Source organism: Eleutherodactylus coqui, chromosome 1, assembly GCF_035609145.1.
Source record: "Eleutherodactylus coqui strain aEleCoq1 chromosome 1, aEleCoq1.hap1, whole genome shotgun sequence".
In the NCBI taxonomy this organism is placed as follows: domain Eukaryota; kingdom Metazoa; phylum Chordata; class Amphibia; order Anura; family Eleutherodactylidae; genus Eleutherodactylus; species Eleutherodactylus coqui.
The window spans coordinates 501,751,912-501,778,172 of NC_089837.1; the positions used below are offsets into that span (position 1 = coordinate 501,751,912).

At 46.9% G+C, this 26,261-nt stretch overlaps 1 protein-coding gene across 2 annotated transcripts in view; it reads left to right on the plus strand.

Annotated features, from left to right (window-relative positions):
* The window catches only part of ME3 (malic enzyme 3), a 128,957-nt gene that overhangs the window by 51,547 nt on the left and 51,149 nt on the right, over positions 1–26,261 (plus strand). For both annotated transcript variants that reach the window (XM_066587184.1, XM_066587192.1), the window contains exons 5-7: positions 15,056–15,131; positions 23,201–23,362; positions 25,052–25,155. In XM_066587184.1, coding sequence (XP_066443281.1) covers positions 15,056–15,131; positions 23,201–23,362; positions 25,052–25,155 — 342 coding nt within the window. The remainder of the gene's footprint in view (positions 1–15,055; positions 15,132–23,200; positions 23,363–25,051; positions 25,156–26,261) is intronic.

The window sequence follows — 26,261 nt, forward strand, 5'->3', positions numbered from 1 at the left end:
GATGGCCAAGCACCCCACAAGGTGGGACAAAGGCCGTTCACCACCTCTGGTTTGCAACGCTGCCTCTCCCCCAGTGCCCCAACCTGCCACTGAGATCCAACTCCCCTCTCAGGACACAGGCACTACCGTCTCCCGGTCTGCACCCACACCCTCACCTCCGCTGTCCTCGGCCCCATCCACCAATGTCTTTCAGCGCACCGTCCAGCCGTCGCTAGCGCAAGTGTTGGAGCGCAAGCGCAAGTACGCTGCCACGCACCCGCACGCTCAAGCATTAAACGTGCACATAGCCAAATTTATCAGCCTGGAGATGCTGCCGTATAGGGTTGTGGAAACGGAGGCTTTCAAAGGTATGATGGCGGCGGCGGCCCCGCGCTACTCAGTTCCCAGTTGCCACTACTTTTCCCGATGTGCCGTCCCAGCCCTGCACGACCACGTCTCCCGCAACATTGTACGCGCCCTCACCAACGCGGTTACTGCCAAGGTCCACTTAACAACGGACACGTGGACAAGCACAGGCGGGCAGGGCCACTATATCTCCCTGATGGCACATTGGGTGAATTTAGTGGAGGCTGGGACAGAGTCAGAGCCTGGGACCGCTCACGTCCTACCCACCCCCAGAATTGCGGGCCCCAGCTCGGTGGTGGTATCTGCGGCGGTGTATGCTTCCTCCACTAAACCACCCACGTCCTCCTCCTCCTCCGCAACCTCTGTCTCGCAATCAAGATGTGTCAGCAGCAGCACGTCGGCAGCAGTCGGTGTCGCGGGGCGTGGCAGCACAGCTGTGGGCAAGCGTCAGCAGGCCGTGCTGAAGCTACTCAGCTTAGGAGATAAGAGGCACACGGCCCACGAACTGCTGCAGGGTCTGACAGAGCAAACCGACCGCTGGCTTACGCCGCTGAGCCTCCAACCGGGCATGGTCGTGTGTGACAACGGCCGTAACCTGGTGGCGGCTCTGCAGCTCAGCTGCCTCACGCACGTGCCATGCCTGGCCCACGTCTTTAATTTGGTGGTTCAGCAGTTTCTGAAAAGCTACCCACGCTTGTCAGACCTGCTCGGAAAGGTGCGCCCGCTCTGCGCACATTTCCGCAAGTCCCACACGGACGCTGCCACCCTGCGCACCCTGCAACATCGGTTTAATCTGCCAGTGCACTGACTGCTGTGCGACGTGCCCACACGGTAGAACTCTACGCTCCACATGTTGGCCAGGCTCTATGAGCAGCGTAGAGCTATAGTGGAATACCAACTCCAACATGGGCGGCGCAGTGGGAGTCAGCCTCCTCAATTACTTACAGAAGAGTGGGCCTGGTTGGCAGCCATCTGCCAGGTCCTTGGAAAATTTGAGGAGTCTACCCAGATGGTGAGCGGCGATGCTGCAATCATTCACATCACCATTCCTCTGCTATGCCTCTTGAGAAGTTCCCTGCAAAGCATAAAGGCAGACGCTTTGCGTCCGGAAACAGAGCCGGGGAAAGACAGTATGTCGCTGGATAGTCAGAGCACCCTCCTGTCTATATCTCAGCGCGTTGAGGAGGAGGAGGAGAAGCATGAGGAGGAGGGGGAAGAGACAGCTTGGCCCACTGCTGAGGGTACCCATGCTGCTTGCCTGTCATCCTTTCAGCGTGTATGGCCTGAGGAGGAGGAGGAGGATCCTGAAAGTGATCTTCCTAGTGAGGACAGCCATGTGTTGCGTACAGGTACCCTGGCACACATGGCTGACTTCATGTTAGGATGCCTTTCTCGTGACCCTCGCGTTACACGCATTCTGGCCACTACGGATTACTGGGTGTACACACTGCTCGACCCACGGTATATGGAGAACCTTTCCACTCTCATACCCGAAGAGGAAAGGGGTTCGAGAGTGATGCTATACCACAGGACCCTGGCGGACAGGCTGATGGTAAAATTCCCATCCGACAGCGCTAGTGGCAGAAGGCGCAGTTCCGAGGGCCAGGTAGCAGGGGAGGCGCAGAGATCAGGCAGCATGTACAGCACAGGCAGGGGAACATTCTCCAAGGCCTTTGCCAGCTTTCTGGCTCCCCAGCAAGACTGTGTCACCGGTCCCCAGTCAAGGCTGAGTTGGCGGGAGCACTGTAAAAGGATGGTGAGGGAGTACGTAGCCGATCGCACGACCGTCCTCCGTGACGCCTCTGCCCCCTACAACTACTGGGTATCGAAGCTGGACACGTGGCTTGAACTCGCGCTGTATGCCCTGGAGGTGCTTGCTTGTCCTGCGGCTAGCGTCTTGTCAGAGAGGGTGTTTAGTGCGGCTGGGGGAATCATCACAGATAAGCGTACCCGCCTGTCAACCGACAGTGCCGACAGGTTTACACTCATCAAGATGAACAAAGCCTGGATTTCCCCAGACTTCTCTTCTCCACCAGCGGACAGCAGCGATACCTAAACAATGCGTAGGCTGCACCCGCAGATGGAAGCATTGTTCTCTATCACCATCAAAAACGTGGACCTTTTAGCTTCATCAATCTGTGTATAATATTCATCCTCCTCCTCCTGCTCCTCCTCCTGAAACCTCACGTAATCACGCCAAACGGGCAATTTTTCTTAGGCCCACAAGGCTCAGTCATATAATTTTTGTAAACCATTTTTATACGTTTCAATGCTCATTAAAGCGTTGAAACTTGCACCTGAACTAATTTTTATTTTAACTGGGCTGCCTCCAGGCCTAGTTACAAATTAAGCCACATTAACCAAAGCGATTAATGGGTTTCACCTGCCCTCTTGGTTGGGCATGGGCAATTTTTCTGACGTACATTAGTACTGTTGGTACACCAATTTTTTGGGGCCCTCGCCTACAGTGTAATGCAATTAATTTTTTGCCCACCTGCATTAAAGCTGACGTTACATCAGCTGTGCTGGGCACTGCAATGGGATATATTTATGTATCGCCGGTGAGTTCCAGGGAGCCACCCATGCTGTGGGTCCACAGGGAGTTGTAACTGCATGTGTCCACTTCTAAAGAACCCCAGTCTGACTGGGGCATGCAGTGTGGGCCGAAGCACACCTGCATTAAACATGACATTACCTCAGCTGTGATGGGCAATGCAATGGGATATATTTATGTACCGCCGGTGGCTTCCTGGCACCCACCCATGCTGTCGGTCCACAGGGACTTCACAATAGGGAGTTGTACCTGCCTGTGTCTATGAATTACAAACCCCGGTCAGGTTGGGGTATGCAGTGTGGGCCGAAGCCCACCTGCATTTAATCTGACGTTAGCTCTACTGTCCAGGGCACTGCAATGGGATACATTTATGTACACCCGGTGGGTTCCAGGGAGCCACCCATGCTGTGGGTGCACACGGAATTCCCATTGCGGAGTTGTACCTGCCTGTGACTATTTATAAAAAACCGCTGTCTGACTGGGGCATGCAGACACCTTGACAGAATGAATAGTGTGTGGCACATAGGTTCCCCATTGCTATGCCCACATGTGCAGCTCCTGATGGCGGTGGCACAGGATTATATTTCTCTGTACAGCATTGTGGGCTATCGCCCCGCCCCTTTTAAAGAGGGTCGCTGCCTAGCCATGCCAACCCTCTGCAGTGTGTGCCTGCGGTTCCTCCTCATGGCAGACGCACTTATAAATAGACATGAGGGTGGTGTGGCAAGAGGGCAGCTGAAGGCTGCGCAGGGACACTTTGGTGTGCGCTGTGGACACTGGGTCGTGCGGGGGGGGGGGTTGGGCAGCATGTAACCCAGGAGAAGTGGCAGCGGAATGTCATGCAGGCAGTGATTGTGCTTTGTTGGAGGTAGTGTGGTGCTTAGCTAAGCTATGCATTGCTAATGAGGGCTTTTCAGAAGTAAAAATTGTCGGGAGGGGGGAGGCCCACTCTTGCCGCTATTGTGGCTTAATAGTGGGACCTGGGAACTTGAGATGCAGCCCAACATGTAGCCCCTCGCCTGCCCTATCCGTTGCTGTGTCGTTCCCATCACTTTCTTGAATTGCCCAGATTTTCACAAATGGAAACCTTAGCGAGCATCGGCGATATACAAAAATGCTCGGGTCGCCCATTGACTTCAATGGGGTTCGTTACTCGAAACGAACCCTCGAGCATCGCGAAAACTTCGTCCCGAGTAACGAGCACCCGAGCATTTTGGTGCTCGCTCATCTCTACTAGTCATAAAAGGAAATTGTCCCAATTAAAAAGGTGTAGACTCCCAAATACACACTGATCTGATACCTCCAGAAATAGTATTTTAGAGAAAATTTTACACTACTTGGAAGCAATAACAATAACTTGGAGAAAAGACTTACCATAACTTATCAAAATTACGGGAGAGTCATCAACCAGAGTCCCATTGATGATTGAGTCCTCAGGAACAAACATCACAAAGGCCCTTTGGAAGAAGCATGCAGGATGAGTATGACTGAACTGCTTCCAGACGTAAAGTTCACATAGGTTATAAAGAAGGAAGGGCTTTGCCGAATTCTTCATCTAAACATGACCATTACGGAGGTCAATGGCATTTCTCATACTTGTTTGGTTAGAAAATGTGCAGTTGAAAGACTCCTCCTTCCCTTAAGATGACTGAGACCCTTTGTTGAACATGACCTTGTTGTTCTGCACATTCCCATCTCTGATCTACCGCTAAAATAATATTTAGAAGAATTACTTCTACTCCAAACATCTCCCAGGGGGGCCATCGTGGGGATGAGAACCACCGTTCACTTAATCATTAACTGATTACTTAAGTTATTTTAAACACATATTAACTAATAATGTTGTATAGTTTTAACTTTTTAAGGTCAATGTCTGGCTTTGGATGCCATTTTGTTTTCTTTAAGCTTCCTCTATTTCCACTGTTTATCCTACGGCAAGATGAAAAGGCCATTAGGTCATCTTCACACGGTGGAACTTTCATGTTGATTTCATTATGTATTTAGCACCAAGATCCATATTAACATAGTAACATAGTATGTAAGGCTGAATGAAGACAATGTCCATCTAGTCCAGCCTGTCTATCCTCCTGTGTTGATCCAGAGGAAGGCAAAAAACCCCAAGGGCAGAAACCAATTTAGCCCTTTTGGGGGGAAAAATTCCTTCCCGACTCCCTAATGGCAATCAGACTGTTCCCTGGATCAACCCCTAATAGTTCCTACCTGCCTGTATACCCGGATTGACAATTAACCTAAGACTTGTATCCTACAATGTCCTTCCTCTCCAGAAAGACATCAAGTCCCCTTTTAAACTCCTCCATGGATTTTGCCATCACCACTTCCTCCGGCAGAGAGTTCCACAGTCTAACTGCTCTTACAGTAAAGAACCCTTTTCTGTGTTGGTGATTAAACCTGCTTTCCTCTAAACGTAGCGGATGTCCTCTTGTTACCGTCGCGGTCCTGGGTGTAAACAGATCTTGGTAGAGATCCTTGTATTGTCCCCTCATGTACTTATACATGGTTATTTGATCACCTCTTAGCCGTCTTTTTTCCAGGGTGAATAATCCCAATTTGGATAGCCTCTCTGGGTATTCCAGTCCCTTCATTCCATGTATTAGTTTAGTTGCCCTTCTTTGAATCCCCTCAAGCACTGTGACATCTCTCCTGAGCACCGGTGACCAGAACTGTGCGCAGTATTCCATGTGAGGCCTAACAAGTGCCTTATATAGTGGGAGGATAATGTTCTCGTCCTTCGCCCCTATGCCTCTTTTAATGCACCCCAAGACTTTATTTGCCTTTGCAGCAGCTGACTGGCATTGGTTACTCCAGTTCAGTCTACAATCCACTAGTACCCCCAGATCCTTTTCCATATCACTTTTCCCTAGTGGTACCCCATTAAGTGAATATTGGTGACATCCGTTTCTCCTGCCCATGTGCATAGTCTTAAATTTTTCAACATTGAACTTCATTTGCCATTTTTCTGCCCAAGCCCCCAGCTTATCCAGGTCCGTTTGTAGCCGCACATTGTCCTCCGTTGCATTAATTATATTGTATAATTTTGTGTCATCTGCAAATATTGATATTTTGCTGTGCAGCCCCTCTATCAGGTCGTTGATAAATATATTGAACAGAATGGCTCCTAATACTGAACCTTGTGGCCCCCCACTAGCGACTGTGGTCCAATCAGAGTACAAACCATTTATTACCACCCTCTGCTTTCTATCTCTGAGCCAATTTTTTACCCATATACACACGTTTTCGCCCAGTCCGAGCTGCCTCATTTTGTATATTAGCCTACTATGTGGCACGGTGTCAAAGGCTTTAGAGAAGTCCAGACATACGAGATCAATAGATTCTCCCTGGTCCAGCTTAGAGCTTACTTCATCGTAGAAACTGATCAGATTTGTCTGACATGAGCGACCCTTCATGAATCCATGCTGGTGAGGAGTTATTCCCTTAATCTCCTTGAGGTACTCGTCAATGGCGTCTCTCAGAATCCCCTCGAAAATTTTTCCCGTTACTGAAGTGAGACTTACTGGCCTGTAGTTACCAGGCTCACTTTTGCTCCCTTTTTTGTAAATTGGAACCACGTTGGCAATGCGCCAATCCAATGGTACTACACCGGTCTTGATAGTGTCTAGAAATATTAGATATAGCGGCCTAGCTATCTCGTCACTTAGTTCACTTAGTATCCTTGGGTGTAATCCATCTGGGCCCGGCGATTTATCAATTTTAGTCTTCTTTAGTCGCTTCCGCACCACCTCCTGCGTTAGGTATGAGATATTTTGTGATGGGTTCATTTTATTCCCCTGCATCTCGTGTGGCATTTCCTTTTCGTTTGTGAATACACTTGAGAAGAAACTGTTTAGTAGATTTGCTTTCCCTCCGTCATGATCAATGATCTCTCCTGCATTATTTTTTAAAGGGCCAGTGCTCTCCCTGCAAATCCTTTTGCTGTTAATATAGTTGAAAAATAGCTTCAGGTTGTTTTTGCTCTCTTTGGCGATCAGTCTTTCTGCTTCCTCCTTGGCAGTTTTGATCTTATCTTTGCATATTTTGTTTTTTTCCCTGTACGATTTTAGCGCTTCTTCGCTGTCTTCTTGCTTTAGTAGTTTGAACGCTTTCTTTTTTTCATTTATTGCCCCTCTTACCGTCTTGTCGAGCCACATTGGTTTCCTTTTAGTTGAAGTTCTTTTATTTTTAAAGGGAATGAACTGCTCACATGAGGTGGTTAGGATCCTTTTAAACTTTTCCCATTTGTCCTCTGTACCGTCATTTTTGAGGATGTTGTCCCAATTAATGTTACCGATAGTAGTTCTAAGCTGATCAAATTTTGCTTTACTAAAGTTTAGTTTCTTTGTCGCTCCTTGATAAGGCTTCTTATTGAATGACAGCTGGAAGTTGATTATATTGTGGTCACTGTTCCCCAAGTGCCCCTCAACCTGCACCCCCTTTATACGTTCCGGTTTGTTAGTTAGTACTAGGTCCAGAGTGGCTCTCCCTCTTGTTGGTTCCTGCACAAGTTGGTTCAAGTCATTGTCTTTAATTACTCTCAAGAACTTATCACCCCTGTGTGATTTGCAGGTTTCGTTTTCCCATGTTATATCTGGATAATTAAAGTCCCCCATGATAATTACTTAGTTGCGGTTTGACACCTCTTCTATCTGCCTTAATCGTAAGTTATCAGTTTCTTCTGTTGCTTTTGGTGGTCTATAGAAGACCCCCATCAGGATTTTGTTATTTTTTCCTCCCTGTATTTCTACCCACAGAGATTCCACCTGTTCGTCTCCTGCACCTATATCCTCCCGTAGCCCCGGCTTCAAGTTCGAATTGACGTACAGACATACCCCTCCCCCTTTCTGGTTCCCATGGTCACTTCTGAAGAGATTGTACCCCTGCAAATTCACCGCCCAATCGCACTTATCATCAAGCCATGTTTCCGTAATTCCGACTATATCATAATTTTCATCAGTCATTCTCGCTTCAAGCTCACCCACTTCACCGATCAGACTTCTTGCATTCGTGGTCATACAATTTATATCGTTTTTTTTGTTTTTTAAATTTGTTTTGTTGCTATTCGTACTAATGGCTGATCTATCACTTCTAACTGTACTAACCCCACTTCCTGCTCGACCCCCATTCCCTTTGCTTGGACCCGGGTCGCTAGTTACACTGGCTACCCCACTATTTCTCTTTTTGCCCTCCCCCAGTCCCTAGTTTAAACACTCCTCCAGCCTTCTAGCCATCTTATCCCCCAGCACAGCTGCACCCTCCCCATTAAGATGCAGCCCGTCCCTATGGTAGAGCCTGTAGCCGACAGCAAAGTCAGCCCAGTTCTCCAGGAACCCAAATCCCTCCTTCTTACACCAACTCCATAGCCACTTGTTTACCTACCTAAGATCCTGCTGCCTTTCTAGTGTGGCTTTAGGTACAGGTAGTATTTCCGAGAAAACTACCCTGGAGGTCCGCGCCCTGAGCTTGGACCCTAGGTCCCTGAAATCATTTTAGAGGGCCCTCCATTGACCTCTAACTTGTTCATTGGTGCCAACGTGCACCATGACCGCTGGATCCTCACCAGCCCCCCCCCCCCCCCCCCCCCAGTAATCTGTCATTCCGATCCGCGATGTGTCGAACTCGAGCGCCAGGAAGACAACACACTGTTCGACGATCCCGGTCTTTATGGCAGATTGCCCTCTCTGTCCCCCTAATAATTGAGTCCCCCACCACTAGAACCTGTCTAGCCTGCCCTGCACTCCCCGTCCCCGTCTCACTGGAACAGTCATCCCCCTGGCGTTCAGAGGGCATGTCGTGCTGCAGCGGTGCTGGCTCTGTAATGGCATCGCCCTCATCTGCCAACGTTGCAGACATGTTGGGTTGTGCCAGTTCAGGACCAGCCTCCCTGGATCTATTCCCTCTACGCCTCCTTCTATCTGACACCCAGCTGACTGCCTGCTCCCCCTGCTCTTCCGTAGCACCATCCGCCCCAACCTCTACCCCAGCGAGTGTCTGCTCAGTGAGCACCAAACTCCTTTCCATGATGTCAATGGCTCTCAGTGTTGCCAGTTGCTGATTTAGATCCAGAATTTGGGCTTCTAAATGTGCGACGTGCACGCATCTTGCGCAACAGTATGCACCCTCGATCGGCTGATCAAGGACCGCATACATTGCACAAGTAGCACACTGGATGGCATTGCCAGGCATGGAGCTCATCCTAATGGGGATCTACAATTTACTTGTGGAAGTAGTGAAGATAGACTTGTTCACACTCTGCTCACCCGCTGCCGCCTCCGCTCACCCGCTGCCGCCTCCGCTCAAACGCTGCTGCCTCCGCTGCAACCACTCACACGCTGCTGCGACCGCTCAGACGCTGCTGCGACCGCTCACACGCTACTGCCTCCGCTCAACCGCTCACACGCTGCTGCCTCCGCTCAACCGCTCACACGCTGCTGCCTCCGCTCACACGCTGCTGCCTCCGCTCACACGCTGCTGCCTCCGCTCACACGCTGCTGCCTCCGCTCACACGCTGCTGCAACCGCTCACACGCTGCTGCAACCGCTCACACGCTGCTGCCTCCGCTCACACGCTGCTGCCTCCGCTCACACGCTGCTGCAACCGCTCACACGCTGCTGCAACCGCTCACACGCTGCTGCAACCGCTCACACGCTGCTGCAACCGCTCAACCGCTCACACGCTGCTGCAACTGCTCAAACTTTTTTCTTTTCCTTTTTTTTTTTTTTACTTTTTTCTTTTTTTTTTCCATTGACATTACCGCCAGTCAACAGTCTATTTACCTGCAGCTTATTACGTGTCATCTGCCCACTGTAGCCCATCACTAGCCCCAGCAGTCTTGTGCCAGGACTCAGTGATCATGTGGCTCCACAATCACAGGTTCGCTGGACAAGGTTGGTTTCTCCACCCATTGCTTGGGCTTACCTTGGCTGGCTGATATAGGTCTGCCCTCTGTGACTGTTGATGTTGCTGAGTATAACTCAGCCCTGGGCTCGGGCCATGTGGTTTCTAATGGGGGGGTATGAGGAAAAGGGCCTGGCTACATGGGGTACAAAGGAGGGTCAGTCATATATTCAGGCTAACAAACCATATTATTAATAACACATGAACTTCTTTTATTGGAACAGCAATAGCCGTCTTAGATAGGCAGAACTCGGTTTACTCAAAATGTTTCAACAAGGACTGGAACAGGAGCTAGGTACGCCTGCAAGGTCCGAGAGTTTGCCACACCAAGCCAAACAGTTGCCCAGAAATCACTTTTCTATTCCTGACACGGGGAAGTGATCCATAGGAACATAAGTGGTCTACACTGCACCACGTTGTTCTGGGGAGAAGCTCCCTTCCATTGTTCCCTACTTCCTCCCACTTTGTGCCCCCCATTCTCTTCTGTTCCCGCCCCCACTTAAAGGTACATTACTCAACAAGTTTTAAAAGTAATACACATAATACAACCTAATGTGAACTACGCCACCAACTCAGAGCTCCGGAGCAAAGCTTTAGATTGGAGTAGCTCTACAGTGCAGAAGGAAAATGTAGATGATGGCTAGTGCCTTGAGATGAATAGAAATGACTACCAAAAGCCTTATTGCTGTCATTTGTTTCTACTCAAGCTGTAAATGCAGTCATTCAGAAAATTGGTTTTCTTTCTGCTTTCCTCAAAAATCTCCCTTCTTTAATGGAAATATAAATTGAAGGTAATTGCTTTTCTCTGCAATAATAATGTTTACTTCCTTATTTAGTAACATTGGAGCACAGTGTGTGGGGGTGGGGTGGGAGGGGTTTACTTGCAGCACAATAGTGGAGTCAAAAGGTCACTTTTAGGTGCAAGTGCCAAAATTGCAACTTTTTGAGCATTTAGGCTGCCCCGCCCCATTTTTTTAGAGTGGGCAGGGCATATCATTAGAGGGATGGCAGCATGTGGACCATCACATTTACTGTAATGTACACCAGAAGCTGGCGCAAATAATAGCTGAAGCCTATGCCAGCTCGTAGCTGGGTTTGATTTCTGGGCAACACAAATAGTGGGGTCATTATCCCACCTCTGGAACCCGGACCACCTCACCTCTTATAGCAACTACATATTAGAGAGGTGACTGTGCATGGGAATTATAGAAATAGCTGATGCAGCAACTCCAACTTAAAGAGGTTTTACCAAAATTAACTTTTATCACCTATCCACAGGATATGTGCTAAAAGTTTGATCGGTGGAGGTCTCAGCAATCTTAAGCATGGGAGTCCTAAAACCCCTTCTTCTCATCACTAGGGATGGTTGCTGCACCCACCCACAGTGATGTGGAAATTGAGGGGAGCAGTAGCTGCACATGCGAGATTGCAATAACCATTCAATCTTCTCACTGCAGGGAGTGCAGGGAGCCAGCAATAAGGTATGACAGGGAGAAATTAGACTTTCATTCCTGGGACTGGTGGAGGACTCAGCAGTGAGACCTCCATCGATCAGATTTTTATCACCTATCCTATGGATAGATGAAAATATCTATCGTCAAACTCCATTGTGGCTGTATAGGCCTACACTATACTGGCAAAAGTATTGGGACACAAATACGGTGTTGGGCCGCCTTTGGCCTCAATGACCGCAGTAATCCTCAGATGCTTTTCACCACATTCCAATAGATGTGTGGATGGATTTGCCTCCATTCCTCGGGAAGAGCTTCAGATAGTGATGCGGAGGATGATGGGCATGTTGGACTTGCACAGATGCGGTGTTCTAGTTCTTCCCAAAGATGCTCTATGTGATTGAGATCCAGATTTTGGGCAGACCAATGAAGTTTGCAGACATTCTGCCCTGCAAACCAAGCCTCAACACTGCATATTGTATGACAAGGTGCTCGGTCATGTTCGTAAGAGACATGGAGCTGTACCAAAATATTGCCACAGTTTAGGTAATGCCACATTGTCCAAAATGTCTCTGTACCCATTGGTGTTTAGGGTGGACTTCACTGTAACGAATTACCCTAGTCCTTCCCAGCAGAAACCCCCCACACCATAACAGAACCTCCTCCAAACTTCACTGTTGGGACGATGCAGTCTCATAGAAACCACTCTCCAGGCAACCGCCACTCCCGAATGCGTCAATCCAAACAGAAGATGATGTACTGTGCTTCAGCTGTCTACAACACTTGCTTCTGCTCACTTACAGTCCAAGAACAACACTCCAAGCCCTATCGCAGGCGCCTCTGTGCATTCCCTGATTTGATATTGGGCTTGTGTGGAGCTGCTCATCCATGGTAACCCTTCACATGCGGTTCCCTGTGGATAGTTCTGGTGCCAACGGGTGGATTTTCCCAAGGTCTGTAAGACCTCCAGAGCGCGTGTTGCAGCAGACGATGTGCGTGATGCTCATACAAGGTTTCATTGTCCACATTCTGTCAGTTTACGAGTTCTCCCCGAATGTGGCTGCCCTGCACACACAGATGGTTTCCATTTACGAATAACATTGCCAACAGTGGATTTGGTAGGTTCAAAAGCGCTGCATTGTCCCGTACTGATTGGTTGCCCAGGTGTCATCCCACCACCAGACCTCGTTGGAAGTCTACCAACTCTACACCTGGTGGTATTCTGATGGTTTCTGTACTGGGATACCCCTGTGTGATACTCTCTTTTATACCTAATAATCACACATCTGATTTTCATATCTCCTTCACATCAAATTTGCGTCGGCTAATGCTTTTTTTACTGGATAACTCTGTATACAATAACATAGTCCACTACGCTATTATATGCAGCAAAAAAAAAAGGTGTCATATACCGACCTTAGCAAAAAGAGAGGGTTTTTTTGCATCCGTCAGGCGATGGATACCTTTAACATATACAGTATCCTGGGAGATTTCAGCAAGCACAGAGCTCTTATGGGACGTGGAGTATACTGTATAGGCAACGCCTTCTCTTTTACGACGATTCACTGATTTTATTGAACCTGTTGAAATCTGGGAAAAGGCAAATCTATTTTTTCCAGATCACGCCGTGTAACCAGACACAATGCGGTATCATAGAGCGACCGGAGGCGGTTTTATCTCACCAGCTATTTACTCAGGGAGAAGTTTCATGGCTTCTATGAAAGCTGGCAGAACTTTGTGACCTCCTTGTTTCCCTTTAATTGTGCAGCCTAATTATTGGCTCCGTCTCTCTCAGCTGTGATATGAATTGTGGGAATTAAACATCCCGGAGCGCTGTTGATTCTTTATAAAATATCTGATCTCTTCCCATTACATAATCGCTTTCTTCTGCCTCTCCACCATCCGTGCACAGATCAGCAGTGTCTGCTCAGAAGCAACATCATCCTCCTCTGCAGCCCGACTCTCTCTTCCCTCTGCATGCCTTTGTATAAAGGACCTATAAAATGTCTTCAGCGATGCCAAAAAAGTACTTTAAATCTTTAAAGGGACGGCATCCGATGTGTCTTCACTGAAGCTTCCATTGTCATCTATGAAAAGAGCAAATTGTTACATGTATTAACTGGGTTATCTGCTTGACACTGTATCATTCGGGCGCTCTGCGGTAGAGCTGGGGGGGGGGGGTTCTATGCAGCGGATTCCCCAGAAAATTTGCAACATTTGTAACTTGTAAAATAATACAAAGATTAGAAAGACCCAGGAATCATTGTATGCGCCCATAATTCTCTCTAATCCCATTCTTATCTCTGTGCAGTGAATTGGAATTGTGACCCAATGGAGATTATGGTATATGTGTTTTTTTGTTTTTTTTACATTAAAGAGGTTATACCACAATTGCAAGTTATCTTATTTCAAGATGAGGTGGGGGTCTCACCGCTGGAACACTCGCCGATCTCCAGAACAGGACTCCTGTGTCCCACTCTGCCTGTCACTGCAGGGTCACTTCTCCCCCCACAGTGGCGCCACTTTGAATGGAGCGATGGCCGAGCATTCGCAGCCAGCACCCCATTCATTTTAATGAAGCTGACAGAAATACTGGAGCGGGACTCTTCTCGAGGTTTGCAGACTTCTTCATCAGACAGCTGGATGATTGCTAACAATTGTGGTGCAAATAGGGTAATGGAAGGCTTGGAAAGAGTCAGTAGTAATCATCCATCTGTGAACCTTGAAACGCGTTGCCTGCTGGTTTGAAATAAAACGTCTTTGAACATATTCCTTTGTCTTCAGTCTACTTAAAATTGCTACCTGCCAACAGGTCACGTCAGTGCCTTAGTAACTTTCATCATGATGCTTATATCTGAGCTGTCTGGGCCTGGACTCCACAAGACCTCTGAAGTGTCCTGTGATATCGGCACAAGACGGTACCAGCAGAACCTGTAAATTGCTCCACGCGGGCTCCGTGGATCGGACTTGGTTTTCCAGCACATGCCACAGATCTGGAGAATTTGGTGGAAATGTCATCACCCCAATCTGTTTGTCATGTTCTTTCTCCAATCCTGAACAGTTTTTGCAGGCCTGGCGCCTTCATCCATTGCTCCATGATCCAGTTCTGATGCTTATCTGCCCACTGTAGGCACATTCCACAAGGAGCAAGGGTCAGCCTAGGCTCTCTGACTGGTCTGTGGATACGCTGCCCCCAGACAGTGAGTTCCAATACCCAGATAGACTAGTCTTCACTCCCCACGTGCATCCATGAGCCTTGGATGACCTTGACCCTATCGCCAGTTGTTCCTTGAACAACTTTTGGTAGGTACTATGCACTACATATTGGGAACACCCCATAAGACTCCGTTCTGGAGATTCTGTGACCCAGTCATCGTAATTTGACCCTTATCACAGTCACTCAGACACTTGCCCATTTTTCCTGCTTACAGTGCAGCAATATCAAGAACTGGCTAATCACTTTATGCCTAATATATCTAATATATCCCACCTCTGACGGGGCCATTGTCACCAGATAACCAGTGTTACTCACTTCTCCTGTCAGTGATTGGCAGAGGCCCCAGGCAATGGCCCCCCACTGATCTACTATTAGTTTAGAAATTAGACACCCTTTTCCCGTTACTGGATCAGTTCAGTGCACAAGTATCACACAGGTCCTGGAACCAATCTGTGCTTTTGGGATATTCATTTATTCATTATTCTACTCATTGTTTCTTGTGATGAACAACTGCAGCATTTACACCGAGTGCGAGATCAATTACAGAGACATGAACCTGTGTCATTTCCTCTTTTACAGAGGCCTGTTCATAACTATCCATGACAAGGGACATATTGCAAACATGCTGAACTCTTGGCCAGAAGAAGATATAAAGGTACGGTACATAGTGTAATATTCAATAAGCAAGCAACTAAGACATGATTTTTGCCATTTTTTAAAAATATTCTCAATAGTATTATAGTAGTTATATTCTTGTACATAGGGGCAGTATTATACTAGTTATATTCTTGTACATAGGGGGCAGTATTATAGTAGTTATATTCTTGTACATAGGGGACAGTATTATAGTAGTTATATTCTTGTACATAGGGGGCAGTATTATAGTAGTTATATTCTTATACATAGGAGGCAGTATTATAGTAGTTATATCCTTGTACATAGGGAGCAGTATTATAGTAGTTATATTCTTGTACATAGGGGGCAGTATTATAGTAGTTATATCCTTGTTAGAGATGAGCGAACATGTCCGTTACGGACACATCCGCACCCGGACACCGGCTTTGCCGAACACTGCAGTGTTCGCGCGTAAAGGTCCGGGTGCCGCCGGGGGGCGGGGAGATGCGCGGCGGCGCGGGCGGCAGTAGCGGGGAACAGGGGGGAGCCCTCTCTCTCTCCCTCTCCCCCCCACTCCCCGCCGCACCCCCCCCGCGCTGCCACGGCGGCCCCCGAACTTTTTCGCCCGAACACTGAAGTGTTCGCAAAGTTCGGTGTTCGGGCGAAAAAGGGGCGGGGCCGAACGTGTTCGCTCATCTCTAATCCTTGTACATAGGGAGCAGTATTATAGTAGTTATATTCTTGTACATAGGGGGCAGTATTATAGTAGTTATATTCTTGTACATAAGGGCAGTATTATAGTAGTTATATTCTTGTACATAGGAGGCAGTATTATAGTAGTTATATTCTTGTACATAGGAGGCAGTATTATAGTAGTTATATTCTTGTATATAGGGGGCAGTATTATAGTAGTTATATTCTTGTACATAGGGGGCAGTATTATAGTAGTTATATTCTTGTATATAGGGGGCAGTATTATAGTAGTTATATCCTTGTACATAGGGAGCAGTATTATAGTAGTTATATTCTTGTACATAGGGGACAGTATTATAGTAGTTATATTCGTGTACATAGGAGCAGTATTATAGTAGTTATATTCTTGTACATAGGGGCAGTATTATAGTAGTTATATCCTTGTACATAGGGAGCAGTATTATAGTAGTTATATTCTTGTACATAGGGGGCAGTATTATAGTAGTTATATTCTTGTACATAAGGGCAGTATTATAGTAGTTATATTCTTGTACATAGGGGGCAGTATTATAGTAGTTATATTCTTGTACATAGGAGGCAGTATTATAGTAGTTATATTCTTGTACATAGGAGGGCAGTATTATAGTAGTTATATTCTTGTACATAGGGGGCAGTATTATGGTAGTTATATTCTTATACATAGGGGGCAGTATTATGGTAGTTATATTCTTATACATAGGGGGCAGTATTATAGTAGTTATATCCTTGCACATAGGAGCAGTATTATAGTAGTTATATCCTTGCACATAGGGGACAGTATTATAGTAGTTATATTCTTGAACATAGGGAGCAGTATTATAGTAGTTATATTCTTGTACATAGGGAGCAGTATTATAGTAGTTATATTCTTGTACATAGGGAGCAGTATTATAGTAGTTATATTCTTGTACATATGAGGCAGTATTATAGTAGTTATATTCTTGTACATAGGGGACAGTATTATAGTAGTTATATTCTTGAACATAGGGAGCAGTATTATAGTAGTTATAATCTTGTACATAGGGGTAGTATTATAGTAGTTATATTCATGTACATAGGGAGCAGTATTATAGTAGTTATATTCTTGTACATATGAGGCAGTATTATAGTAGTTATATTCTTATACATAGGAGGCAGTATTATAGTAGTTATATCCTTGTACATAGGGAGCAGTATTATAGTAGTTATATTCTTGTACATAGGGGGCAGTATTATAGTAGTTTTATTCTTGTACATAGGGGGCAGTATTATAGTAGTTATATTCTTGTACATAGGGGGCAGTATTATAGTAGTTATATTCTTGTACATAGGGGGCAGTATTATAGTAGTTATATTCTTGTACATAGGGGGCAGTATTATAGTAGTTATATTCTTGTACATAGGGAGCAGTATCATAGTAGTTCTATTCTTGTACATAGGAGGCAGGATTATAGTAGTTATATTCTTGTACATAGGGGGCAGTATTACAGTAGTTATATTCTTGTACATAGGTGGCAGTATTATAGCAGTTATATTCTTGTACATGGGGGTCAGTATTATAGTAGTTATAGTCTTGTACATAGGAGAAGTATCATATTAGGTATATTTTTGTACATATAGGGCAGTTTTATAGCAATTTTCTTTCAGCATTGTTATTTTACTTTTATTTTACTTTGTATATATGATCAGTATACGGATGGACTTTAAAAATTTCACATTTTTAAGCACATGCATGGATAATGAACATTTGGCATCCCTTCCCCCACTCCTAAAGATCATAGAAAGTCGATTTCTGTCTTTGAAGCCTCTCTGAATGTCTCTCCCATCATGTCTCAGGATTTGTGTATTTTGTAGTAAGCTGGATTAGTGATCTAAAGGCAAACAAGAAGATTTAAAGGTAACTTGTCATCAGTCCTGCAGCTATTAATCCCCTTACATCGATAAATCAGTAATGAAATGCACATTTTAAAGTTATTTTGTTAGACTTCCTAGGCAAACATACATTAAAAGTGGAGGTAGTTACATTTCCCTTGCTGCATGGAAATTATTGGCGTGCGGGTCGGACCTTCTCTGCAGGCCTGCTTACCTCCCCTAACTCCGCACAGAGATCAACCTCTTGCAAATGTGCCAGGGGCTCAGGACCAACACATGCATGTATAGTTGAGTGAATCTGGCCACAAAAGGGATAGATGAATTGCAGTTTGCTGTTCCTGGAGCTCCCAGCAAACCTGTGAGCGTTTGATCACTGCGTTAACGACGTCTCCCATGAAAGTAACAGAGAGGGGCGGCGTAGGGGAGGTACACAGGCCTGCAGAAACGGTCCGGTCAGCGCATCGGTCCGCTTGGTGGTCATTTATATGTGGGGCTTTCCTTCATTTTTAAGTTTTGCTTTACCCAGGAAAACCAACAATATAACTTTATAAATATGCGCTACATGATTGTTTTATCCGTTGAGGGGTGTAACGGCTGTAGACCTGATGACAGCCTCTCTTTAAGTAATACGTCTTACTTTTGTGACTATTTCAAGCTTCAAAAAAATGAGAAAATGTAGATTTCACTCTGAAAGGAAAATCTCCTGTAATGGCAGGTTACTGCATGGATTAGTGAGGTCTGTACAGGTAGAAAGTCTTTCCTTAATACATCTTGTGATCCGCACACTCCTTTTTTATAATGTCTTGGCAATCTGAGCGGGGTAAGTACGCCCTGTCAGGAATTAGTCTATATAATCACACACTGCACTATTTCGGGCTGCAGTTCCACCTTCCGCTGAAACTTTGTGACAGAGGGAACTTTTTTAAATTTAAGTCTTTAAAATATTTTATCAAAACAACTCTGCCCTCATCTGCCAGTAAGCGGGATATATCCTACATCAGGGGGATCAAACTCCTCCTCGCCAAGGGTCACAACTAGAGATGAGCGAGTATACTCGCTAAGGCACATTACTCGAGCGAGTAGGGCCTTAGCCGAGTATCTCCCCGCTCGTCTCTAAAGATCCGGGGGGCGGGGAGTGGCGGGGAAGAGACTGAATGAAGCACAAGTTGCACAAGCTCACCAGCGCTCCATTCACTTTCAGTGGGACAACCGACATACCTGAATGGCATCCGGTGTTTGCATATTGGGTATTTCAGCTGCACTTCAGTAGCGGTGAGCCTTTCCAGCAACCTGATTGGTTGTTGGGTACACACCCCCCTTTTGGAGATGTCCACAAGTGCTACTTCACGAGACCAGGGTTAGGTTTAGGGTTAGGTCTAGGGGTTAGGGTTTAGGGTTGGGGTTTGTTGCCTACGGCCCTGCTGCTCATTTAACGGGCTGGCCACTCGTGCACATCTCCAAAGGGGGGGGTGTACCCAACAACCAATCAGGTCGCTGGAATGGCTCACCGCTACTGAAGTGCGGCTGAAATACCAAATATGCCCGATGTTTCTATCAGCCCCTTTGAAATGAATAGAGTCCCGTTTTTTAGGATCGGCAGGGATCTCAGCAGTGAGACCCCACAATCAGTAAATTATCCCCTATCCTAAGGTCAGGAGATAACTGCGATTCTAGTACAACCCCTTTAAGAGCGTATGCAGAGTGGACTGTATATGATGGGGAACAATGCAGGATACAAGACATTTAAGTCCATAAATGAGACATGAGCAGCAAGTAGGTGCAATAATCACATCCTCATGTCCAGAGGAGGCTCCTTAAATCAAGTCCACATAGAAAACAACCTTTTCAGCTGGAGCACGCAGCCTTTTTCAAGTTGGGTGCTCCAGCCGAAACGTTGCTGCTCAGGTCTTATTTATGGACTTATCTGGCTTATTGATGCATAGTCAGGATCTTTATATTGAGCGTGCATCTACACCCTGCGTCCCACAGGAATTGTGGCATGTGTGTGTGCTGCTGTCTATACCTGCAGATATTCTGATGGATACAAGTCATATAACGGACAGATATGGTGCATCTAGAAAAATGGGAACACTTTCATTTTCCGGCCAGCAGTCCAGCATTTTGCCGAAATCTGCAGGACAAAATAGTGCAGCTTGCTAGACTATTTCGTTCTTTTTTTCTAGCGGAAACCAGCAATGGAGGTTCAGAACGGAACCTCTGACACGGATGTGAACAAGACGTTACAATTACAAACAGCCCTTTGACAGCAACCATGATGCCGTTGTGAAAAGAGATGAGCGAGTATACTCGCTAAGGCACATTACTCGAGCGAGTAGTGCCTTAGCCGAGTATCTCCCCGCTCGTCTCTAAAGATTCGGGGGCCGGCGCGGGTGACAGGTGAGTTGCGGCGGGGAGCGAGGGGGAGATGTTTTCTGCACTGAGCGCCCGACTGTTATACAGGCGAGCGCTCCAAGCAGGGTATGGAGAAGAGAGCTGGACCACTCTGTACTTCATACCCAGCCTGTTATCAGGGAGCGGGATACAGCTGAAACAATAGTATCAGCTGTATCCCACTGTGAATCCCTGGTAAGGCATGCTGAAAGACAACAATGAGCGATGGGAGAACGAAAACTGGCATTGTCAGTGCAGTTACAGACAACGATTATCCCTCAAAAGACGGCTTCTGAGCGAATTTTGAGCGATAATCGTTGTTTCTAAATGGGCCTTAAAGGGGTTGTCCCGCGCCGAAACGGGTTTTTTTTTTTTTTTTTTAACCCCCCCCGTTCGGCGCGAGACAACCCCGATGCAGGGGTTAAAAAAACAAACCGGAGAGTGCTTACCTGAATCCCGGCGGTCCGGCGTCTTCATACTCACCTGCTGAAGATGGCCGCCGGGGTCTGCTCCCTCCGTGGACCGCAGCTCTTCTGTGCGGTCCATTGCCGATTCCAGCCTCCTGATTGGCTGGAATCGGCACGTGACGGGGCGAAGCTACATGGAGCCGGCATTCTGCACGAGCGGCCCCATTGAAGACCGCAGAAGACCCGGACTGCGCAAGCGCGGCTAATTTGGCCATCGGAGGCCGAAAATTAGTCGGCACCATGGAGACGAGGACGCCAGCAACGGAGCAGGTAAGTATAAAACTTTTTATAACTTCTGTATGGCTCATAATTAATGCACAATGTACATTACAAAGTGCATTATTATGGCCATGCAGAAGTGTATAGACCCACTTGCTGCCTCGGGACAACCCCTTTAAGCCCTCATGCTGCGTGCCCGTCTGACAGCGTGTGATTGTTCTCAGTGAGAGAAACCAAGTGATCTTGTAGATATGATACCTTTTAATGGCTAACAAAATGACATGATGTTACAGCAAGCAAGCTTTCGGGGATATCTTGCCCCCTTCATCAGGCTATTGAGGGGGGTGAGATATCCCTGAAAGCTCGCTGTAACATCATGTATTTTTGTTAGCCATTAGAAGGCATCATATCTACAAGATCACTTGGTTTCTCGCTCTGAGAACAATCTCACATTGCTCTACTGGATAACACCATAGCATACCCCTTTTTTGTTTTCCTTTCACCAGTCTGACGGTGGAACGCTGGATATTGCACAGAATATTCCGGATCTCAGACAGTCATCCTGCGGTTCCCCTTTTCGTGGCTTGTACTTAATGCACGTTGGGGACTCTTGTGATGAAATTCATGGGTGTTTGTGCGGATCATTGATTTTCCTTCCCATTGTGGCGCGGGCTCTTGGGAGGGTTATTTAGCTAATCGTCTATGATCAGCGGCCTCGCAGGTTGAAACTGTGATGTATTTATCGAAGCTGAAGAAACTGAGACTAGAGTCCTTTCTCTTTATTGAAATGTAACTCCTTATCGTCCTACAAGCCGCTGCTTTGTAACCAGTCAGCAAAATTGTAAACCCTATATAGCATTTTATAGATACCCCTACAGCACCATGTGCCATCATATACATGCTTACAGAACAGGAAGAGTAAAGCTCCAGCTGCCCTAAAACTCATCACAATGTCCTAATACACTATTCTAGTCTACCGTGTACAATGTTATAATGGCAACCTATATACTCCTCCATATGGACTCTCCTAATGGTACCATATATAGTCTACCATGCACTCCTACAATGACACCATATAGAATTGTCGGTGAGCAGATGTGGATCCGCTTTGCCACACATTGATTTGGCTTTGGTCTGGATTTGGAAGTAGCACTTGGGGTATCCTGGTTTTCACCCCTTTCACCACACAATTGGGATCTGGTCTTGGCTGCAGGCCGTTACTTGCAGAAGTAGTCTCCATTATGTGACAGCTGGCACTACATGAGGCCAAGACGCAGAACCGGAGGGTATGAACAGAACAGGAGACTTACCGGAGGTCAGGGCAGGTAGCATAAACTTCAGTACAGGAGTAAGGCAAGAAGTCAGAGGTTAGGAACAGGTGCCATACAATATGGAGTCTGGGTTGGGGCAGGCAGATGGCAGAGAAATAAGTCCAATAAAGGTAGCCGAGGTCAGAGATGGAGAAGTCAGAATAGTCAGGAACAAAAAAACCCCACAAACTATGGACCAGGCTTTACCAAAAGGTGGAACCAAATTGCTTAAGCAGTCTTCTTAGGGGGTGGATGGCTAATCTAGCTAGGATTGTGTGGGGATCGATTAGGGACAATGTAGCAGAGCATGCACTGGCCCTTTAAGTATGGGGTGGTAGCACATGTGTAGCCTACAGGTGGAAGCAAAGGATTGTGCATTGGGGAGGACGTGGCCAAGGTGAGCCAAGATGGCAGCTGCTGCAGCGTGCCTTGACTATAAGCTACCATGTACATATCCTATCATGCACTCTCTGTTGCGATGGCTCCATAATCTACCATGTGCACAATACCACTTTATATGGTCTACCACATACACTCTCATAGTGGCCCCATATAGAGTCTACTATGTACAGACTTATAAGGGTATATGATGTTTACACTAAAACTGCTTTACACTAAGGCTGGGTTCACATGGGGCGGATTCTCGCTGGAAATCTCGCGGTTTGGCCGCAGCGAAAAACCGCGAGATTTCCGCCAGGAGAACCGCTGCTTCAAAACCCGCGGTGGTTTTGAAGTGGCCCGGCCGCTCGTTCTTCCACTGTAGCCAGCGCTCCTATAGAGGAGAGCGCGGACGCAGCGGGAAAAGAAATTAACATGTTGCGGTCGGCAAATCCGCGCCGCAGCGGCGGCTTCTGCCGGCTTTGCCACAGCGGATTTGCCATCCCGTGTGGACGAGATTTCTGAGAAATCTCGTCCACATGGCTGGCTAATCCCGGGATTTGGCGCGGCGAAATTCCGGACGAAATTTCCGCAGCAAATCCGCCCCCTGTGAACCCAGCCTTAATGCGTTTAATTGCACATTGAGCAAGAATGTATCTAATTTTGTATCATGTGGAATTGGAGCCTTCAACTAAATTTGCAGGAAGCTAAAGATGGACAAATCCGTAGAAGACTTTTCATGATCTGATTGTCTCTTGCAGGCCATAGTGGTGACGGATGGTGAGCGCATTCTAGGACTTGGTGACCTGGGAAGTTATGGGATGGGGATTCCTGTGGGGAAGTTGGCCCTCTATACCGCCTGTGGGGGAGTCCACCCCCAGCAGTGTCTGCCTGTGCTGCTGGATGTCGGCACGGATAATGAGGTAAGGCGCCGCTTACGGACAGATTGATTCATCTACTTTCATTTTGGTTTAAAAGGGTTTCCAGGATGAGAAAAATATGGCTGCTGTACTCCAGAAACAGCGCCACACCTGTCAAGAGGTTGTATGTGGTATTGCGGCTCAGGCCTCATTCATTTCCATGTAGCTGAAGTGCAGTACCAAACACGGCCCATAGGTGGTGAGATGCTGCTTTTTAAATAAAGCAGCCATAATTTTGTAATGCTGGACTCCAGGAATTGTGCGCAGGAGACCCGCTCATGAGAATGAACCCACTGAAATTATATTCATTGAAATCAAAATTTTCCCTTAACATGAGGGCTATTTTTTAAATACCTTTTTCATTTAATTTTTTTGTTTTGTTTTATTGGGGCAAATGTGTGCAAAATGTAAAAACATAAAAGTTTTTATTTATAGTTCTTTATTTCTAAAATTAGCATATCAACGCTAAAATAAAGACCTGCACGGGTTCCACATCGGCTGTTTATTTATTTTTTTATTAAATTTATTTGTATTTTATTCTACAATTTTTTTTTTACCTATTATTAAAAAAATCTCTATCTCCATGACATCCTATCAGACCTCTGGGGCACATTCACAGTTTTTTTTTTTTTTCTTTTTTAACAGTTTTTCACTGTTAGGCCCAATGTCCACGAGCAAATTTAAATTGCCCCATGCGGACGATCCGCAATTCAAGCCGCCCCATCGGAAGACATGGGTATCTGCAGCCGAATTAAATTGTGGATTTGTTTTGCGGACCTTTTGGTTCAGAAAAGAAATCGCAGCACGCTCCATGTTGCTGTGGTTACCGCTCGGACAACTTTCATTGAAGTCCATGATGGGTCGCAAATAGAGATGAGCGAGCGTACTCGGTTCGGGTGTTTTTGCACTCGAGCACCGCTTTTTCCGAGTAACTGACTATTCAGACGAAAAGATTCGGGGGGCGCCGGGGGTGAGCGGGGGGTTGCAGAGGGGAGGGGGGGAGGAGAGAGAGAGCTCCCCCCGAATCTTTTCATCCGAGTAGTCAGTTACTTGTGGTGCTCCAGTGCAAAAACACCCGAACAGAGTACGCTCGCTCATCTCTAGTCGCAGATTCACGGGTTCCCACAAGCGGACTCTGACCCACCCCTGGACATGAGACCTAACGGGGATGTCCATGAGAGCAGCATCCATGGGAACCTCAGTTGCAGGGAAAACATCCCCCAGTAGTGATAGCAGTCACTGGCAGAGCTGAGCTCAGTCTGCTGATACATTGCCATGTTAGGGGTCGCCAGCGATCACATGATCTCCGGGTCTCATTAAGGAAGCGGCAGAGAGATAATGTATCAAAGGGCAGCTACAGTACAAAGCACTGCCTATATTAGAAAATAGGAACTATCTATCTCGGTGAACTTAATTTCTATTAAAAATGTAGAAACAAGCAGACCTGCAGTGTAAAGCATCAAACAGCAGTCTGTGACTCTGATGACACGTGTTTTAGAATACATCATACTGTAATAGAGAACGCTGCTAATTCACTAAGTCAGTGAGCAAATAAATATCAGAACATATGTGACTTATATATCACTTCTGCTGGGGGGCTGCGGTTCGGGGGGCTCTGACACTGCAGCCACATTCTCTTCTTCAGGTTTCCTGACAAGGAGAATCTCAAGTCACTTATGATTTTTTTTCCAGACCCTCCTGAATGACCCTTTATATATCGGACTGAAGCATAAACGGGTTCGTGGTAAAGCGTACGATGAGCTGATTGACGAGTTCATGAAGGCCGTGTCCGACAAGTAAGTGGAGCAGCCGCCATGTTTCAGTCTTTTACTCCTTCGTGTTAAAGGGGCTTGTGCAAAATAATGAAATAAGGGCTCGTTCACACCAGAGTTAGGGATTTGGGTTTCTCTGTTCCGTTTTTGGAGTAGAGAAACGTAAATAAAATGGAATTTTATTTTTTTATTTTTTTTTCCCATTGATTTCAATGGGTTTAAAACAATAGAAATGTTTCTTTTTAAAAAATAGAATAGCGATATTTTTTCTGTCTTTTAAAAACAGAAATGAAGCGCAGCGGCGGCAAACAGAAACATTTCCATTTTTTTTAAATTTTAAACCCATTGAAATCAATAAGAAAAAACTTAAAGGGGTTGTCTCGAGGAAGCAGTGAAAATTTTTTTTTTGCCCAGTCCCCCTAATTAAGCATACATTGCTAAGCCCCCTGTAAATGACTTTTCTAGCTGGTTTGTACTTACAGTTCCAGCGTTTCAGCAACTTATAAAAAGTTTCCCCAAGATGGCCGCTGGCTCTTTTCCCGTCGCTTGCTGTAGCCCGACGTGCGCGCTCCCGAGACGCTACCAGCTGTGTCTCCCTGACAACCAGACGCCCCGCAGCTGCCGACCGGACCCCGGGATTGAACGCGGCCGACCACGGCACACAGTCACCCACCGCCAGGCAGCAGGTAACCGGCGCTAGGCCTCGGCCCCCCCCCCCCCGCGCTAGACCCCGGCCCCCCCCCCCCGCGCTAGACCCGGCCCCCCCCCCGCGCTAGACCCGGCCCCCCCCCGCGCTAGACCCGGCCCCCCCCGCGCTAGACCCGGCCCCCCCCCCGCACGCTAGACCCGGCCCCCCCCCCCGCGCTAGACCCGGCCCCCCCCCCGCGCTAGACCCGGCCCCCCCCCCGCGCTAGACCCGGCCCCCCCCCCCCGCACGCTAGACCTGGGCCCCCCCCGCGTGTTAGACGGAACCATGGAGACGAGGACGCTAGCAACAGAACAGGTAAGTGAATAACTTCTGTATGGCTCATATTTAATGCACGATGTATATTACAAAGTGCATTAATATGGCCATACAGAAGTGTATAACCCCACTTGCTGCCGCGGGACAACCCCTTTAAATGTTTAAT